The sequence below is a fragment of the Ambystoma mexicanum genome, chromosome 6p (assembly GCF_040938575.1).
Source record: "Ambystoma mexicanum isolate Mex_15411 chromosome 6p, UKY_AmexF1_1, whole genome shotgun sequence".
NCBI classification, from domain to species: Eukaryota; Metazoa; Chordata; class Amphibia; order Caudata; family Ambystomatidae; genus Ambystoma; species Ambystoma mexicanum.
Window position 1 is genome coordinate 104,474,882 of NC_090935.1, and position 20,973 is coordinate 104,495,854.

Genomic DNA, 20,973 nt, shown 5'->3' on the forward strand with positions numbered 1-20,973 from the left:
TGGACCGAGGTTGCTGAGAGTGGCCCAGATGCAGGTTTAGTGCTGAATTCAGTGGGGAGTTAAGCAGGATTAGCAGGGGAGAGGGAGAGAGAAGGCAGAAGCGAAGAGGAAGGTTTTGAGGTGCTTCCGGAACCGGAGATGGTTCTCCTCAAGTTTCAGGGAGGCAGGAAGGCTGTTCCAGAGGGAGGCCCCAGCTGCGGAGAGAGATCTACCCCCAGCTCGTTGCTTCGAGAAGCGGCTGACCATGAGGGAGTTGGAGACGGATGAGCGAAGGGCTCGTGAAGGAAGATATTTAGGAAGAGAGAGTTGGAGGTATTTAGGTCCCAGGCCCCAGAAGGCCTTGTGGACAATGCAGAGGGTTTTGAACTTAATCCTCGCAGCCACTGGGAGCCAGTGAAGAGATTTCAGTCCTGGAGAGATACGGTCCCTGGGCTTGAGGCCAAGGACAAGTCTCGCAGTTCTGTTCTGGATAAGTTGCAGAGGGCGGAGAGTGGAGGCAGGCAGATTAAGATAGAGGCTGTTACAGTAGTCCAGCCTTGAGAGAACCAGGGCTCGAGAGACAGTGAGCTTCTGGGGGAAGGAGAGGAAGGGAAGAATACCTCTGAGGAGGTGCAGCTGGTAGTGTGACTTCTTAGAGACGTCAGATATATGAGGCCTATTTTGGTGCAACAAGTATAGCTATGATTTCTTATTGTGGCATGCCATTGTTTAATGGCCATCAATGCTAAAGCAAGGATGTTTAGTGTTATTACTTGCCTAGACTGGCCTACATCCTACATTGGTGAAGTCATTTCGTTTTTTCTCCCATTTTGACATGGCAATTTAATGGCAAGACAAATGGAGTATGTTGTTACGTGGGGATATTGACATTATGCACAAAGGAAAGGTGTATGTTCTTATATGGGAATAATGGCAAATATTGGTGCAGCCTGGATGGAAATGTATCGGCACAGCCAGCATGAACATTATTTTGATACTGGTATGCATTGTGGGCGAGCATGCTTTGGGAAATGCTCCTGTGACTTGAATCTAGTGGATTTTTCCATGAGTTACTATACAGAACTGACTGCAAGCTGACTGTTTTATTACCCAATGTTTCACAAAGTGTGCTGTACAGCACACCATTTCAACCCATTATCCCTTCCTGCGCTCCCGCTTACTAGCAGACTTGTGGGAAATATTTCCTCCCCTCCACTTGAAAAATGTACCAGCCGCCACCGAATGTAAAAGCATCCAGTGTCTTTCATGAAAGAAACACCAATTTAAATGATGTCTGACCTTCTGTAGACTGAACGTTCGAGTCACGTGGCCTGTAGATATGTGTTTGCTGCAGAGAGTTACTCTGAACTGTCCATATGTATCCGACTCCTCTGGCCAGTACTGTTCACACTTTACCTGTTAAGAAAGATAACATTTTAGCACAAATACAGTTATCAATGAAAGAGTGAAGTTGTTTCTTAATCAATATTAGCATATATACCTCTATATATTATGGTTTCAAACAGCTAGGTACAGAAGAACCCAAACAACACTTTAAACGTATGGAAAATACAGAGGCAAGGAAAGGTTACTGTCCATAGTGTCTTCTGTTCTCCCTCTCTATGGCATTTGACCATTTTGAACAGCAAAATCCATCAATTTTGTAGAGGCAAAGCCAGTATCGTTGAGCAAGCTACTGCCAGAGACCTGTTCCATTTATCCAGGCCAGACAAAAAGAATCACTAAGTATTCACATGGTTGGGGGAGATTTATTTGAACTAAGGGGCCTGTGGACTAGGAGCACAGAAATCACTATGGAGAGTAGCTTAAGCTTACTTCATTGAGGAAGATTCCAAAGCATCAGAATCCCAGGGTGGTTGGGTCCGATTCACTGTCTAATTCAGCAAGCATCAAAGGATCCCCTGTCCAAATTGGGCATCAGCTCTTCACCATGCATCAATGCAGTTAATATCACAGCCTGAACAAAGTTGCGCCATGAAACCCTCAGAGTTTATTACAAACCCTGACATCGCACTCCCTCAGTTGAATTGAACATGACAGCTGAACCTAGATTAACCGCTCCCTATAAAAATGTAAGTAACTAGTTTTATAGCCATCAGGCTTCCTGTCAAATGTTTTATTCATCATTAGCTATGTCTCAAGCAATTAAAGTAATTAGAACATAAATTAAAATGACTGTTACCGAGTCTGCAAACAGCTATTTATGATTATTTAGTAATCATAATGGTTTGATTGTTGACTTTTCAGCAAAAAAGAAACCTTTGAAGATGAAACTTTAAGCTACAAAATATATCAAACAAAATACAAAATTTGTGATAGACAGCCAAATTCAGCTGCGTTACAACTCTGCAATACCCACTGTATGGTAGCCTGAGGAAAATGTTTACTTGCAAAGGTTCCAAAAGAGGGAAGAAAATGTCTGTGAGATTACAGATCACGTTCCATTCAATATGAATTTAGATTGGAGCAAAATGTGTTTCATCCACACCACTTGCTGCGCCACACAAAAAGTTATGTTGAGGTGAGTTGCAAGTTGGTTGATCAATGAATCCAAAAACAAGTTTTAAAGATGATCTTCAATTTTTTCAATAATAATGGCCCAATGTGATTACACATGTTTCGTGCCTTTCTCAAATCAGGGCATGTCCTATGTTTGTTCCCAATGTGGTCTCACTGCGTAGTTGCGAAGTAATGAAAAGTCATGGGTTAAATCCCACCTCAAAATTAGGTTCTCGCTCGTCTCGCGTCGGTAGTTAGTGATCTATCTACCGACGCGAGACGCGCCAGAACTTAATGACTACATTGAGGATCATCTACCAAAATTGATATCGCCAAAAAGTTCCTCATTTCAGTTTTCTATGATTTTAGATTGTCCTCAGATCCTTCACCCAAATTAGCTTCCATTATTTCTTTAACTGATGTCATCAAATTGGTGTCAAAGCCACTGCATTTTAGAACAAGTAAATGCTCAAACTCCCCACTGGGCCATCCTCCAGCCAAGAGACATGAAGAACTAATCCTGGATCAGACATTGTACTTAATGTCAGAAGGCTACCTTTCCGCTGAGGAATATTCTTGTGTTGACATCCCTACTAAGACTGGACGTTCTTGCAGTACGCAAAATATACCCTATCCTTGGCTTGTGGTTTACCCCTGGGTTTGCTGGTACTTTTACTGTGGGCAACCAAATTGGGGTTTTTGGAATCTCTTTCTTTAAATATGATTCATTAATAAAATAAGAGGGGGGAAGTTGCCTTTTAAAGTAGCATTCCACGGTAAGAGCATATACACTCCCCCTGATTTAGGAGAAAGCTACCATCATGAAAGATATGTCTCCTAATAAAGAGGTTTAGTTCTCTCATGCCCACTGTTGGGTACCAGTAACATGAAGTATGTCTATAAGGTTGCCTCTTGCTCCGTGAAAGTAACTAAAGTATATATTCAAGCACTGTCAAAGAGGCAAAGTGACAGATCCCATGCCGAAGTGAATGTGTGTGCTGAAGCAGCAATAAGGACATAGTATTTGAGAGGCTTTGGTGGTGATGGTCGGGTGATCACTTCCTTTCTCTCCGATTCCAATCCATTAAATGGATTGAAACCTTTTTTATATAGGGGAGAATACACATCCACCTAGGTAATGTGCCCCTGTTGCCTAATTTTGCTTATCTTTAGACGTCTGATTTGTTGAAAGGTGACCATTCTATGTGCAACCAAGTGTAGGCCGTGACACCTGTAATTATTTTTATTACTTGTAATACTGTGAGGTTTGCTGCAGTCAATTGGTCAAGGTATGACATTTTTATTTGTTTCAGTGGCTGTTGTGGGAGAAGCTTGTGTTGTACCACTGAACGGTACTTGGTGCAAGATTGCTTAAGGTACCATTGGTGGAATATTTGTAGAATAAAACATAGAAAGGGGACAGTTACTTTAAATGCCTGGAATTAGTCATTATGAATTGTTGAATGTTTTTGTCTTACTATGTTCTGTATTTTAAAAAGACATTTTAAATTCTATGTAATTTGTTATTTGCAACTAAAGTTTCCAATTATTTTGAAAACCGGAAATTTAGATTTCTCGTAAGCTGTTTACTGAAAATGAAACCTTTAAAAGAAAATCAATATTTCAAAGGTATTACAAATGCAGGATTTACCAAGTGAATGCCTGCTGTAAAGCTGGAAATAAATGAATGAGATACAGCGATATACTTTGAAAGACTGATCCTCCCAGCAATCTCTCGTCTTTGATGCCTTTCGCCTTCTTAGGCAGGGACATGAAAACCAAATGCTGTGCGCAATAATAAGGAAGTATTTTCGAAGGAGGTACTTTTGTGGTGATTTGATGGTAATGTGCTGCTCTCATGTAAAAATAATGCAATCCATTTGCATTTGTTAAGGCTGTAATGTTTTGGGTGAGAGGAACACTGGTATGAACAGACCAGCATCATTTTTTGCAAAGTAAAAATCTAAGTCACAGTGTGTCACTAGGCTTAAAGAACAACTCTTTTGTAACTTAAAGAGGAGGACAACATGGTAGAAATATAACATCCTTTTATTAACACAATGTTTGTTCAGTTAAACAGGTTTTATAATGAAATATATTTTCACATTCTGTGCACATTGAGATTTCATAATAGAAAGATATTTTTTATGTTACGGCTATTACTGATGGATTCATACATATTTGAGGTATTTATATAACCTTAAATTAAAGTTGTATTTTATTATATAGAGATTAATTTATTTTTTGCATAACAAGAGTGATTTCCCGACTCAGTAACACTGTACACACATTTGATCCTGTGATTTGTGTGTTCCACATAGATGTTTGAAACAAGGTTTGTTAGCCCACTGAGCTATATTGTACTGCTGTGCTGGGTCCAGCAAATTCCCTTGAACATTCCTTTCCTTTGAATAACAAAATCAGATATATGCTGAAGTCCCAACTCTCACTCTCCCGACTGCCTCTCTTAAGTTTCCCCATTGCAATTTGTTTGACCCATTTTACACCGTGCCTACATTACAAACAATGAGCTGTTGCCAATCGAATTCTGTCGCTGATCATGTAATTGTATCAAATGCAATTACTACATAGGTGATTTTAGTACGCGTGGTGGGATACCATTTTTAGATAGGAGATAATGTGCCTTATTTGATTGACCGCCTGCCTTAAGAGTCATTTAGGTTTGACAACTGGTCCCAATGCATGTAAGGGTAGCTCTTCCCATGGACCTCACAAAACATGGTTACTTTCCACACAGGCCTACTTCACAGCATCCTCCACCATCAGCATCCTTCCTGGACCAACAGAAAGCTTTCTGTTAACAGGCCCTTGTTTTATTAATCTACAGATGACCTTAACGTGCCAATAGATAACTACTGTGACGAATCTTGCAATATCGTCACTGATTGACTGGAGGGAATCTTCTAGGTGGCAAGGGAAAGGCAGAAGCTACCTGACTTTGACCCTGGGGTGGCTATCTGAGGGAGGACCACTGGGACAAGACAAACTCCAGAGGGGTGAAAAAATGCTAGACCGAAATAATCTTATAACCCTAATTTCTATTGACATCCATGTGCCCTTACAACATACCTATATGGCTTATTGTCATGTAGTTGAGGAATGCCGAGGTTTTTCAAGCCAACCACCCTATTTGTCTGCCCCCCCTGCACTCCTTCTACTGAGACAAAGAAGCAGAACAGAGTAATGAAGATGAATAGGACTGGTAAGCCAACACAGCAGTCTAGTATTTGGAAGTTGTCACGATCCATGCCCCTGACCCCCTCAGGTGTAACAGCCCCCTGGCAGCCGTGGGGCTAAAGCCCTTCACACTGGCCCCAAGGTCCTTAAAACTCCATCAGAAACATACATGGAGTCAGTCCTGGCGCCTTTGGCACCAGGCTCATTATCAGGAACAAAGAAATACCAGTTTTGGACCTTAATCCAACATGGAGGCCTATTACACAGCATAGTTCTTTAGAACCAAGTCATGCGGTCTAGTGTTTAGGGTGTGGCTCGGCCTGGAACTACTTGGCCTAGAACTACTTTAACTGGGCTATTTAAACCACACCCAAACAGCAGAACACGCTTCGTGTTACTTCTGCAGTGTAACGCTCACAGAGTCCAGCTCCTGCTCATCTGCTTCTCCGGCGGCCTGATCCTGAAGCCCTAGATCTGGATTCCATTAATAACCTAGAAGAACAAGAACAGCATTAGCGAGCAAGAACACTTCCTGTGAAGTAACCGGTCTTGAATCCATCCTGCGCTTCGCTTACCTCGCCCATCTCCGGAGTTCGCCGCAACCTGCAAAGGTAAAGAAACAAGGACAGCATTAATAACAATTCTTACCTGGGCAAGCAGCGAGTCCTGGCAGCACCCTGCGCTTCTCTTACCTCACCCATCTCCGGGTTTCACCGCAACCTGCAAGGGAGAAGGAACAAGGTCAGCATTAACAAAGCACTTACCTGGGCAAGCAGTGCTTCCATCGTTCATCACGCTGGAACATCACCGCAACCTGTACAAAGAAGGGAGGAGAACACAGGTTAGCAATTAACACCAATAAACAGTGCAGCACTCCGCACATCAATAACTCACTGTGGTCTTCGCCATCTGTGCGGCAACCCCAAGATCGCAACCATCCCTGTGAAAACAAAAAGAGACATTGTTAGGGAACAGCGTAGTGGAGCAAGACGCCGAGAAGACAGAGAAACGGGAGGGAAAGAAAGAGACAGAATAAATACATTATAACTCACTTGGAAGACAGGAAGCAGAGTCGGAGTCACAGCCGGTCTGGACCTGACATAAGGGCACACGGACCTGTGAAGCAACTAGGTCCACGGAACGCCCGCACCAACCACGCGCCCCTGCACAGAGATGCAGGACGGAGAGTTCAACGCACAAAAACCTAAGGTGAGCAATAACCCCAAGGGAGGGTATTTGGACCACAGTGAGGTGGGAGTCCACCCATCACAGAACCAGTATCTTAACCCTCCATTCTCCTGTTATAGGCGCTACCCAATGTCTGGCACATAACCAAGCAGAGAGGGGTCTGGGATAGCGCTTAGACCTCCATCCAGTATCGTGTGGCGCCCCTGTGGATACCAGGTGAGTGTAACAGAAGTTGTTTAACTATGTGTTATGTCCATAAGTCAGGGTACTGGTAAAGGATACTCAGGTAATCAGCTGCAATCTTCACATTGCTTTAATCAGGATTCATCGGGTACATGACAAGCAGATAGGAAATATAGTCATAGGGAAGCCCACTGGCTTCCACCACCCAGGATACATCATCACCAACTGCCCTGGGTGCTATCTCATACACGCTCAACATTCCAGTCTGTCACACTCCTGGCATTCCATTCATAACCTCATACCTGCAGTCACACATCATGCATTCAGGGGGAAGGAATAAGCAAGAGGATAAACAGATCATTGGAAGACCATTCCTAACACCATGCCAGGAAGTTTAAAACTCACACAGCTGACATACATTGGGAGGAGAGGCTGACATGTCCTGATGCGGGTTGGGACACAAGGTGGAAGAGGCTGAGTTGTTTGGCGACTTGTTCTGATACCAGGCAGAACGCTGAGGGAAGGCAAGCCATGGGAAGCAGTGAGAAGGCTAAACCGATATGTGTACAGAGAAAACATAACGAAGAGAGCTCGCTGCTAGAGACCGTGGGGCAGCGGGAACCATGCATAGCAGAGGAAGGCAAGGCGAATCAGCTAATGGGACGAACGCCGAGCCAGCATATTGAATGGAGCAGAGACATAAAGATGCGAGAGACACTTGAGTCACCCGGTAGGCCCAAGGAAAAAAGACAGGTTACCAGGGTGCCTAAAAGTGCACGCTGAGTCATAAAAATTGTGCGAGAGAAGCATGTGAAGAAATTGACACATTTATGAACATTAACACAAACGGATTTGCGATCCCATGTCTCAATGGAGAAATCAATGTGAATGCGAATGAGCTTGGAAAAGGGGTAGAGACCCTGTGTTTGAAACGAGGCGTGAATACTGAAACAAACTTTGCTAAACAAGGGTCAGTAGCCCAGTATTGGACAAATATCAGTTCACGGATAAGAGGAAAAGTGTTTAAGGAACGTAAAAAGCCCTGGCAGGATAGTGAACCAGGCAGGCTGTGAGTCTAAGACTCACACTCAGGAACAAGGTTTAAAGACACCCACTGGCAGGAGGGCATCCAGGAGTGGGAAACAAAGTGAACTTGAATTTTGGGAAAACAGTGTTGTGACATCCTGGCAGGAGAGTAAACCAGGCGTGAGTGTGAAATTGGGAACAATTATAAAGTGGAAGGATCATACTACCTTCATTAAGGATTGTTGAGAAAGTGGCAAATACCTGACGGGAGGAGATACCAGCGGTACAAGGAAGATTGACCATGGAAAAGGGTAGTGTCATACCCTTTTAAGTAACAGAAATATAAAGGATGAGACTACAAACAATGGAGAAAATTGTATATAAAAACTTGTGTATAAAGAAAACTTAAGGGATGATCTGTGCCCCATTGAAATTGTAAACGCTGCGAGTAAAGTATCTGAGTGAAAGGGAAAGAGGAATTTGCCTTAAAAAGTATGAACGACTTAACGAAGTGGAAGTTCAAGGGAGAGGTGGTCCACATTGAACTTGTTAAATAAAGCCTTTAAAGGAAAGAGAACTTGGAGGGAAAAGCCTCAACTTTTTGAACAGTGGAACTTTTGTTGATTGTTATCCGAGGCACCGGATACTTGTCGAAGCACTAGAAGAAACCTAGGGGAAGGGAGTAACCTTTTCTCTTAAGCAACTATTGTTTCGGTTTTGCACCTTAAATCTTCATGTTTTTGGTACTCTGAAGAGAAGCTAGAAGTGCATAGCTTACAAATAACCCCTTATGCACACTATTACGTTTATACTGTAAGGGACAGTGTAGGGTTTGGACACAGGATGGAGGACGCTCTTTTTGCTTTATATCCTGACGCAGACATTCCTTAATTTTGCTGAGGCAGGGGAACCCCTCTTAGAGATTTGGGATAGATGGGTATTTCCCCAATCCTCTTATTATTTAATTGAATAAAAGTCTATAACCAATATCCATGACCATTGAGCCCATAATTGATAACATGTTTCGGCTCCACTGAGCCTTTTTCAAATCCGGGCCGAAATTTGATGTAACCAGTTCTTATGACTATTTGTCCATGTAGTAGTAACGGGGTACAATCCCCAATATCAATCTGCTACGAATGACAAAGTTCTGAGACCAGCTTTGGCGCACGCCAAGTCGAAGGCAGCAACGCAAAGCTCCAGCAGCCGCCATGCCTGGGACGGTTAGGCTTTTTACCGTCCTTATACAGTTGACCTGCGACTTCATTGACCGGATTTTGAAACTTTTAATCTTGCACGTATAACTATCGGGATTGTAAGGAGTCGCCCTGGTGGAGCAAGGTTTTTCAAAGCCACAGTTTTTCAAAACTATAACCAATATCCAACTTGCCAAGGTGTCCTAGTTTTACTCTTGACCCCTTGCACTACTCAATATGTATGGAGGCTATATCTTGGCCCCTCTCATGACCCTGTTTATCCTAGTATCCTAATTTTCCATTGATCCACCTAAACTCATTGGACAGTGGTGCCTGGCCCTGATCCTCCTTCCAATTACTCCTCAGACACACCAATAGCTACACATAACCTCCATCTTCAGCAATGGCTTGTCCCAATTCAGTTTGGACAGTGTGTTTCAACTCTCCTTTATCCATATTATTCTCCTCCTCTCCCGCCTTCCTATTAAAGGCATCTGCCACTATATGGTCCAACCCTGCTAGATGTTCCACCTGCATGTAAGGAAATTGCATTAAAGTTATCCGTTATGCTATCCTGTGGGATATTCCATTTCTCTGCAAATGCACTCTTGACAGGCTTGTGATCTGCCATAGCTGGGAATGGATATCACCAACAATACAAGTTGAATTGCGTGGTTGTCTAAAAGCAACCAAGGGCTTCCCTCACAAATCCTTTGCGATTGAGGCAAACACAAATGTTCCCTCAACCCCATCTTGCATTTGACAATACTGCAGTCATTCTATATCACTTGCAGCCATATAAAATATGGTTTTGCACTCTTGGTCAAATCTGGATAACTCTGAGGACGTTGCTATATCCTGCTTAACTTGTTCAAACTCTGTCACACACTCAGAGGCCCATTTAAACAGAGTCTTTAAAAAAAATATATATAGTTCTGGATTTATCAGCAATACTGGAAACAAACCTGGAATAATACTCCAACAAATCTAATAAATACATAACCTTTGAAAAGTTAGTTGGACATTATAAGGCCAGAATCGCTTGCAACCAACACTCCTTAAGTGTCGTGCTTTCACAATTCAAGACAAGTGGCAGGGATTCCATTTTTTTCCATGAACTCACAGTTCTCAAACTGAAGGTTTAACTGAACCCGCTTCAGCATCTCTGACACCCTTTGCAATCTTCTATCATGCTCCTCCTCACAATTGCCAAATTGAATTTCCAAAATATTAGTCAATGGAAAAGGCTCAACCAGAACCTGACTATTAAAGATTCCATAGTCTTCAGAAGTCGATACAGCACCTTGAAACACTTGTGTATAGGCGCGTTATAAATGCCATATCATACCATATCATATCACCCCTTCATTCCAACCCGTATGCTGAATAGTATTCTGACTTGATGTAACTAAAACTGCATCCATCTTTAATTGGACCACATTGACAAAGACCCTTTTACATTTGCAGCTTTTCAACAAAAACCTCTGGTAACCAAGACTTAATTGTCTCTGTATGGCGAACATTCACATTCCCCAGAGGTTCATCTACCAGAAACCATGGTTATGGGCATTGGGATTCAGTACTACACCTAACAGCACACACTTGCAGCCACATTCTGATTGTGTGACCTGAAAGAATACAAAATATTGTGCATTTGCTAGGGTAGTTTTACAGCTGTATTTTTGTATTGTTAATGTACTTACAGTCAATAAAAATGATTTTTACATGCCAAAAAAAAAGACTCCACACAGGTTTAGAGAAAAATATACATCAAAGATCATCAGCAACCATTCAAATCACTTCCCAGAATTTTACCATATAACACAATAAATGAATATCATGCCCTACCATAAAAGTATCCCATATCTTACATTCACAACTAAAATAAATTGTATTTTCATACAAATTTAAAACATTCTTTTGAAAATTAATTACACTTGTGTATCTCATAAGCAGGTGCCACGCCTGCACAATCTTCCTGTATGCGGAATCCCAAGCCTAGACCCGATATTCTCTAAAGAAGGTGCTGTGCTAAACTTAATATTTAGATACGTCCTAATAGTAAAATGTGCTGGGTAAGCAGCAATGTAACTAGGACACTACTTCTCTGCAAGTAATAGCCCAAGCATTCCCCACTATTTACTTGTGGTTAACGCACCCAAGGAGTTTTCAGGATCATAATGATTTACAATACTTCTCACTGTCTGCTTGTACACTGTTTTAGTATACTGTGCTAGATGTACATCTAGAATTAGGGCCCATTGCTCATAATACGGAAATATATGTTTCATATAGAATCATATACAGCATCATCATATTCAAATGCGCCTGATGGAGCCTTTCTGATAAAGTTCCTACCTCAGCACAAAGAACGTTAATTTGAATATGCTTCTTCCGAGATACCGACGTCAACTCAAATTCCAATCTAAGGAATTGCACTGAGAGGGATTTTAGCAATCTTAATAGAGCGCTTAAAACCTTACCTTGCAACTTTTCAAACCTGGTCCCATTATTCCAAGTCCACACTTTAGCTCAATAAGTTATTTGGGTAAGCGTTTTGTCTGTATATATAGTTAATATGGTCTTTACGGAGCTCCCTCCTTGATTCCCACTAGTAATTGCAGTTTTTGCATTCACCAAATGCCAATGCACGGTCCATTTAAGCTTATCATCTATCAGAAGTCCTAAATACATATACACAGTATAAGGGATCAAGAGCAATACTCGGACTCAGTGGCATTTTTGGTGTTGTTTAAAGACTGTTATTAAAGTAAAAAAAGGGTTGGAGGAAATCTATGCCTAACTCTAGCAGGGGTTTCCCTACCTCAACAAAGCTAAGGAACGTCTATGTCAGAATGTGCAAAACAAATAGTTCTCTTTCCTAAATCCTAAAATGACCCTCGCACAATAAACATAATATAACGTGAAGTGGGGGATTTATTTTAGCTGAACACCTGCAGCTTCTTCCCAAAGTTCCAAACATAAAGTTATAAAGTGTACAAGAAAACCAATAAAGTTCCATCAGAAAAGGGGGCCTACCCTTCCCCTGGATTTATCTGGCTTTTCAATGTCACATAAATTTACTCCACAACCTCCCTTCCATTCAAGGTTTCTACAATTCCACAATTCACAGGCTCAAGGGTTGTGTCTCTGCCCCTGTGCTCTCCGGGATTTTCCACAGTTTCAGAAGCTCACAGAGAATGTCTCTGTCCCCGATCTTTCTTATCTATTCCACGGTTTAGATATTTCTGAATTTCCACAATTACAGGGGCGAGGGGGCCTCCCTTCCCCTTAGTCTCCAAATATATGGGGTACGGTTTCCCCTTTTCTCAAGTTTAACGACCTTGATTGAGTGCCTGTCCCACACTTGCTGTAGGACCGGTTTACTCTCCTGCCAGGGCTTTCTTAATCCGTTACTTGGGTGAAGGTCCCACACTCGTTGAATGCCTGGTTTACTCTCCTGCCCGGGCTTTATTTTCTTATTACTTGGGTGTGGGTCCCAGACTCGCTGTTTGCCTGGTTTACTCTCCTGCCAGGGCTTTCTTATCTCATTATTTGGGTGCAAGTCTCATACTCGCTGTATGCCTGCTTCACTCTCCTGCCAGGGCTTTCTTATTTCACTCAGTATTTGGGTGCAAGTCCTGGACTCACACTTCTTATCAACAATCACATTCTTATTTATACAGTTCCAAGATCCTTTAACTATACTTTTCGGGTATTGAGTCAGCAACCCCTTTTCAGTAGTCTCAGTCTCTTTGCTCGCTTTTCCCGGTATGCCAGCTCCCTTGTTTGGGTTTACCAGGTCTTTAAACGGTACGCAGTATCTGCCATGAAGCACGCAGACATCCCAACTTCTGTCTCTGGTTTTAGCTGTCTTTGTCGGCAGCTTTGGCATCCCTCGCATCTCGCAGTTCTCAATGCTGCTTGCTTGTTGGCTGGGAGAGAGTCCTGTCGGCTTTCCGGTTCCAGCCTTGCCTCCTTCTTCGCATGACTGTTCCTGCTGTCCATTGCACAAATGCAGCAAACCTTCAATTGCTTGACTTCCCTAGACGGCACTTCCCAGCTCTCCTCCGTTGTCCCGACCGACATCGGGAGCATTGAGTCTCACTTTCTCTCCAGGTGTGGCGCATTTAAATGTCCCCGCACCTGTTAATCTTTTCCAACAACTAGAATGCAGCGTCTGCTTTCTGCTTCTACTAATCTTCATTACTCCAGTTCTCTACCTTGTCTCAGTGTTATTAGGTAAAGGGGAATGTAGGTATGGTTGGTGATTAGTCGTGACTAGAAGTTCTGCCCCTACTCTACAATATTCCATTCAGGAATGGGGGTAGGAGGGCAGGTGGGTGTTGCCTTTCCCTGGGGGAAGATTTCCCCCGTTCGGTGAAGAAGTGACAACCTTGCTAGATTTGTCACAAAAGCTTGTGGCAGCTTGAAGACTATTATCTTGAAGTCTATTATGAATTCTCAATGTTAATCTGAACAGAATACATGTCTGACTGTATAGACATGTATTCTATGATACTATGTAAACATTGACTATGAAATGTAAACTAGTCTTTCTTTGCTTGGCTTTTTTGTAACCCTTAATCAAGCCTTCATAAGCTCTGATACAACGCCTTGATGCCTGTGGGCTGTAGTGCGCTCTACAAATCCAAATAAAGAAATCATTAATCTGAAGTCCATTTTGTGAAGCATAGTGGCCCAAAGCGCCTAGCCGTATCTGTAGCCCATGCAGAGTACAGTCATGTATGAGCAGGTCATTTGTGTAACCCAGCCAAAAGACTAAGGAACTACCATATTTTACCAGGTAAGCATTTAGCAAATCCAAGGCAATGTACTAATTGGCCTGGTTCAGCATGAATAGAGTAGGGGCCAGAATAAATCCCTGCTCAGCCCCCGGCAGTTAGGGATCCACTCGGAGACCTTTCCCACTCCATCCAATCTGATGCTGACACGTGTCTCTGTATATAACAGGATAATCAAGTTTAAAAGACCCTACGGTATACTCCGATCCCTGAGCTTTTGCCAATGGTGTTCCCTAATAATAGTGTCAAATGCTGCTTTGAAATCTATAAAAGCGGCATAGATTGTCTGACTTCGGCAGGTTCGGGCATGCTGGAGGATGGTAACAAGAGTGCCTACATTATCCAATATGCTGGACATAGGGCAAAATCCTGCCTGATTAAAGGGTAGAACATTGACTGAAGTCACCCATACTCTCAGTTCTTGCATAGGAACCCTTTCTCGTACCCCATCTTAAAAATGGAGACAATCTCACTGACCCTCTATGACAATGGAATAGTGCCTCTGACACTAATAGCTTGGTATAAACAAAGCAATGCCTTTGCCCACAAGCGCAGGTTCATTTTTACAAACGCATTGCAGGTCCCATCCGGACGGCAGCGCGTGAGCTATTAAGAGAGTTCATTATTGTCACCAGGTTTCTTAGAGTATCCTTACAACACCATGTGGTACCATTTGGCTTAATGCTAACCCCTGCATCTATTGAATCCCCTAACATAGATCCAATGTGAATCACCCAATCCTCAGCTACGATGCAGCTTCTATTTATCATATCATTATTTCCTGCGTTAACCAAACACCAGAAAGATCGGCTGTCCTTATTAGAAGTGTATCTGGCCAATTGTAACCAGACCGCCATATCTTGTTGTTTAAAGTAACAACGTAGCCACCTCTGGTGACACAGCTTCAGTTCTTTTAGCCTAACGTTGATGATATTTTGTCTCGATTATGCACCAGTTGCCATATTACGCATATTATCAATCTCCCGCCTAAGCATTCTCTTCTTGTCTTGAACAGTCCTATGAAAGGGCCTTGTGCGTGTAACTTGTTTTTTAATAACATTATCTCTAAAGAAGCTGTGAAGCCCTCAATAGTTTTATTTAATTTCAGGCTATTGCCGCTATTTATAATTAACTCAATACACCTGTGACTAATGAATTTGCCTTCTCAAGTCCAAATTGGATTCCAGGATAACCTGCTGCCACCTGCATTCACCTGGACTTTCGGCATTCCGACAGGAAGTTAGAAAGGGAGATAACTTTAACGTAATGCAGAGTGGCATATGGTCACTCTCTTCACAAGTTACAATGGTCATATCTGAGACCATATTTAATATGTCAATAGTGCTTGCTGACTTGCGGCCAACACTTGTACCTCCACGTGGCTGACCACCTGGGAAACAACCATTCAGCATCTGAAATCCATGCTGGCATAGCGAAGTTGCCCAGGATAATCCTTTGGGGTTATATTGTTTTTTAATTATAGGTGCAGAACATGTGTTATAGGCAAGCATGTCAGTGTCGACAAGGATAAGTGCATTGAAATTGCCACCAATTAATTTGGTATACATTCTATATAACTGTTTAAAATATCCATAATTACATCAAGATTGGCTTTATACATCAAGATTGGCTTTATACATTACTGTCCCTGGCGGATCATATACACTAATGATCTCTATCCTTATTAGAGGTTGTAGTTACAATACCCGCTAATATTGTTTCAGACCCAGAATACATTGAACTAATTTTCCATGTGTTTTTCACTGAGATTATAAGTCTGCCTTTGGGTGGCCAACAGATCACTTGACGGCAGGTGTATGGATGGCGACTCTTCGAGCAAATTCCGGGTGTCAACCATCCAAGTTGTCTGCAAAAGAATGATTTCAAACATGTCTATATACTCCGGCAATCCATCATTATCACAATAGTGAGGTGAGCCGCTGGAATTCCATAAGCAGTAACAATCCATTTAAGGAGCTGTTAGGAAAGATTTTCCTTAGGTGCAATTTTCCCTCCATTTGTGAACCCCCCAAACTTTTTGCTTTTGTTTGGCTTACCTAACCTGACTTTTTCCAATGGAGCACAGATTTTAGCTGCACGCCTCTAGGCTTTCACTCATTTGTTATGGGGAAACTGACAGGCTGGCAGTACAGGGAAACTATGTTTCCCTTAGTCTTCGACTATGTTGCCATTTGTTGGTAACTTTTTATCTATGTGCCAAGTACATTACTGTACCGCACATTGGGGGCCTTTTGTGTTATGGCCCTAGCCAGGCTCTAAGGATTTGTGGTGTTTGTAGAAGTGTGCCTAGGGCGAACTTGTGGCAGCAGTTTACTTTTAAAGTATTTTTACTTCGTTTTTATAGACCATACAGTGTTTACTGAGTTTGACCCAAGACTGTGGCCAGTGCCGAAAATGGGCATGCCACAAACTCTTTTGTTCTGTCCTTTGGCCATTGTGTCCTTTTGCCTTCCCCCAGGTCGAGAAACCCTTCAATTCCTTATTAGGGCATTCAGCCTCCCACAAAAAAAACACATATTTTGGGGCACCTGCATTTCACGTGTGCTAGTGCCTTAGAAGATGGTTGGGACTGTCTGGTTCCAATCCACACTACTGGTGCCAGGATGTCTGGTAGTCATTGGCCCATGTCTGGGGTGCATGCAAGAAAGCAGATCTTCCATTGGCTATCTGAGATTTGAGCGCAAACCAAATCTAGGATAAGAGAAGGGGCTCTGCATCCATTCTAGGTCGATCTACTGAGGTTCACACCAAACCTCATAAGTATCCTTAATGAGAGAGTAGACTCGAGGAACCGCCGGTGACGTGCTTGGAAAGTTTTGCACCCTGACCCTGCTGTTGTCCCGTTGGACCCCTGCTTTTTCATTGAACCAAGAACGACTGCAAGGGTGCTTCGCCCCTTTGGAGTAGTGGGAACAACTACTCTCGGTATCTCCTACTTAACCTTGCAAAGAGCCTCTTCAGAAGCGTTCCTGGGCCATCCAGTGAACTGACCAGCTTGAGCCCAGGGTATCGCACAGGAACGCCACCATCCCGAGTTGACACTCGAGACTTTGGGAATCCCTAGCTTGTAGTCCTGGGCCATGTCCCGCCAAAAACCAGTCCTAGCTCCTCTGGATCATGATTTATGCGAGTGCACCACGCCGTGAGTGAGCTGTCCTTGTGTCGCCCCGCTGTGGTGACCGTTGCTGAAAGTGCCTGCAGTTCTGCCCTACCATGTCCTAAGACATGCTGCACCAGAACTATCCTTCTCCTTTCTTCGAGAGCTGAGTAAAGATGACTGTCCCACCACGGACAATCACCCCATCCTGCAGCCGCTGAGAGCTGGAGTATCCTGAAACTGCAGGGTTCCCACCTATGAGCGAAGTGGGCTAGACGGCCGGAGTTTGGTACGGGCTGTGCTGAGGGTCAGTGAGTAGTTGCAACCCTTACCGGTGCCCCTCTGGCACATCCATCCCTTTTTACGCAAGAGAATCCCTAAAAAGATACTCACCTTGGCTGGGATAGCCTGCGCTCATCAGCTATTTGCGAACTCCCAAAGTCATTCTATCCGCAAGGGTAGACCCTCCTCTAGGAATAGGAACTTAGTCTTCATTGCCTCAAGCCCCTTCCAGAGCAGCTACAGCCCCCTGAAGAGAACCTGCTTTTCGTTTTACGCACAACCGTGGTTATTTTCTCCCCCCATCATCAGCCTTAGGCTAATCGCATTATTGTATATATGGTAATTATTTTCTTCATAACTGTGGTTTAATCTTGTTTTGTTATAAAGGCCTATAATAAATGTATTTTGACATACATATGTCTAAGGGTAATCTGTGGAGTTCTACTGTGTGTGCTCACTGTGGGCTTCCGATCACTCTCACCCCCTCCTTAGTCTTGACCGCCGGCCAAGCTACTGTAGATTGGTCTGGTTTGTCCAGAAGGTTCGCCTGTTCCATTAAACTAGGATAGCCTCCTAAACCTCTGCCCACCAGTTCAGAGTTTAGAATCCATCTTAACAGGAGCAAACTGGTGCACTCAAAAAATGTGGTCTAAAAAGGTTTGGCAGCAATTACCAATAGCCCACTACATTATGTTGCACGTTACTATCTTCATAAGCAGCATGTTGTTGCTTTCTTTTTAAAGGTACCAATCTCACTATGTCATTATGCTCAATTGGTTTAGTACTCCCTAAAGTGTCTCTTCTGTTAGATAGGGCATATAAGTGCTGTTCTTTAGCCATAAACACAGAAGATGGTACTCTATGATTGCAAAATGTATGTTTAGGCATCAGGGTAATCCGACATTGGTAACCCGGCTAAAACAACTCTACCTCTTGTGCCATAATAAAGTCAATCCATGAAAAATACCCATGCTGGAGAACAGGAGAACAGGAGTTACATGCAAGCAACATCCTACTTCTCGAGCACCTGATCTTTCTGGGATTCACATGCTTTGTATAGATTGCCACAGCAGTTAACATTTTGTAATAGGAGGTGTAATGGGAGAAAGGCATACCTTATTGAAACAGGCATTGCAGACACAGCTCTTTCGACCCTTGCTTCAGCCTCTCCTTGTCCCTCCATGCAGTAATGTTTGACGAAGGTGTGCATTACTGCCCATGTTGCGGCGCGGCATGACAGGGGAACCCCTGCCGGTAGAGCTGCCGATGACCCCACTTCTCCAGTGGAATGAGCATGGGCGGTTCTTTGTAACGGTCAATTAGCTTGAGTGTGCTCCGCCGAAATCGTGGAAACCCATCTGGCAGTACCTTGCTTCGAAATAGGATGACCTTTGTTAGGGGGACCGAATATGACAAACATTTGGGACCTTTGTTGACAATTCATGTTTCAGTCTATGGAGAACTTGAGGACTCTTCGAAGGTCTAGCGAGTGCAGAGATTGTTCAGCTGATGTGGATGGGTTTGCAAAGAAAACCAGTAGGGTGACTTCAGTTTTCAGGTGGAAATTGGACACTTTGGGAAAGAACGTAGGATTCATTTTTAAGATGACTTTATTCTTTTCAAACCGTAGATATGAGGTCAAACAGATGGTGCATGTATTTCCGAAACTCATCTGAAAGACAGGATTGCTACTACAAAAGCTGTCTTCCACGACACAAACTTTATATCTGTAGTCGCCATAGGTTCGAACAGAGATTTCATTAGAGATGAAAGCACAGTATTCAGGCTCCACTGAAGTGGCACTTTCTTTAGATGGGGGTAGGTGCGCAATAGGCCTCTCAAGAAGTGTTTTACAATACGAGCCCTGAATATGATATGATATGGCCTTTATAACGCGCCTATACTCAAGTATTTCAAGGTGCAACGAGGCAAAGGAGGGGGAACAGAGGGAAGACAGAGACAACGATCTTACTAGGCCATGTGTCCCTGGGATTGCACAAGTGCAGGGGAAGGGAAAGGGGAAAAGTGCAGGGGTGAAGGGGGACAGAACAGTAGAAAAAATAAACAGAAAAAATAAAAGCAATAAATAAAAAGTGTGGCCAGCTGGTGGCAAGTGCAAGGGTAAGTGCAGACATCAGGTGTCAAGTGCTGGTAGGGGACTGTAGGGCTACAGAAAACAGTCCCCAAGTGCGGGGGTTGCCAGGGAGGCAGTGCAGGTGTGCAACTGGCGAGGGAAGAGACCTTGGCCCGAGATCAGAGGGTGGCCATGTAACCAGTGCAGTTTCATCAGGCAGAGAGGAAGAGACAAAGCAGAAGAAAAGAGGAAGGTTTTGAGGTGCTTCCGGAACCGGAGATGGTTCTCCTCATGTTTCAGGGAGGCAGGGAGGCTGTTCCAGAGGGAGGCCTCAGCCGAAGAAAGATCTACCACCAACTTGTTGCTTGGAGACGTGACTGACCCTGAGGGAGTATGAGGTGGATGAGCGAAGAGCTCAAAAGGAAGATATTTAGGAAAAGAGAGTTGAAGGTATTGAGGCCCCAGGCCCCAGAAGGCCTTGTGGACAATGTAGAGGGTGTTGAACTTAATCCTCGCAGCCACTGGGAGCCAGTACAAAGATTTCAGTCCTGGAGAGATACGATCCCTGGGATTGAGGCCAAGGAAACGTCTTGCAGTCCTGTTCTGGATGAGTTCCAGAGGGCGGAGAGTAGAAGCAGGCAGATTTAGAAAGAGGCTGTTGCAGTAGTCCAGCCTAGAGAGAACCAGAGCTCTGGAGACAGTGAGCTTCTGGGGGAAGGAGAGGAAAGGAAGAATACCCATGGGGAGGTACAGCTGGTAGTTTCACTTCTTAGAAACGTCAGAGATATGGCGAGAGAAGTAGAGTGTGGAGTCGAAGATGAGGCCGAGGTTTTTAGCCTCACAGGTCGAGAGGGCCAAGAGAGGCCGGCGAGAGTGTGACAGGAAAGGAGGGAGCGGGTGCGCCGATGAGGAGAATCTCAGTCTTACTGGCATAAGTAAGAGAGAGAGGGCACAGGGATCTCTTGTGTTTTAGAGATTAAATGAGAAGCGAGAGCCGTGCAGAGGGCCTGGAAGGGGACAGGAGAGGTAGAGACTGTGGCAGGATTGGCCTTTATACCTGGTGTATATAGAAATTGCCGCTAGAAGTACTTTGATAGATGAGTGTGGCAAATCTTTCACTAATTTTAATTGGTATGGTAGGATCTGGTGAGGTTCTATATTTAATGGATCCAATTGTTGTTGAGAACACCAAGTGCAAAAACGATTCCACTTGTATACATATGATCTGTTTTTGTATTCTGCTCTGGTGGCCTTTAGGATGTTTCTGCATTCCTACGGGAGTGGAACTTGTCCATACTCGTTGAAGTCAGGAGCAAGGCCTAAACACTTGTGTACGAGCGCGATACAAATAAACTATCATATCATATCATTTCATTTAAATTGAGGACCCCTGGGTTGTGATGT

At 43.5% G+C, this 20,973-nt stretch overlaps 1 protein-coding gene across 1 annotated transcript in view; it reads right to left on the reverse strand.

Annotated features, from left to right (window-relative positions):
* LOC138511247 (receptor-type tyrosine-protein phosphatase kappa-like) overlaps nt 1–20,973 on the reverse strand; it is a 1,445,374-nt gene that overhangs the window by 362,806 nt on the left and 1,061,595 nt on the right. The window contains exon 21 of the mRNA XM_069626788.1: nt 1,279–1,395. Within this exon, the coding sequence (XP_069482889.1) occupies nt 1,279–1,395 (117 nt within the window). The remainder of the gene's footprint in view (nt 1–1,278; nt 1,396–20,973) is intronic.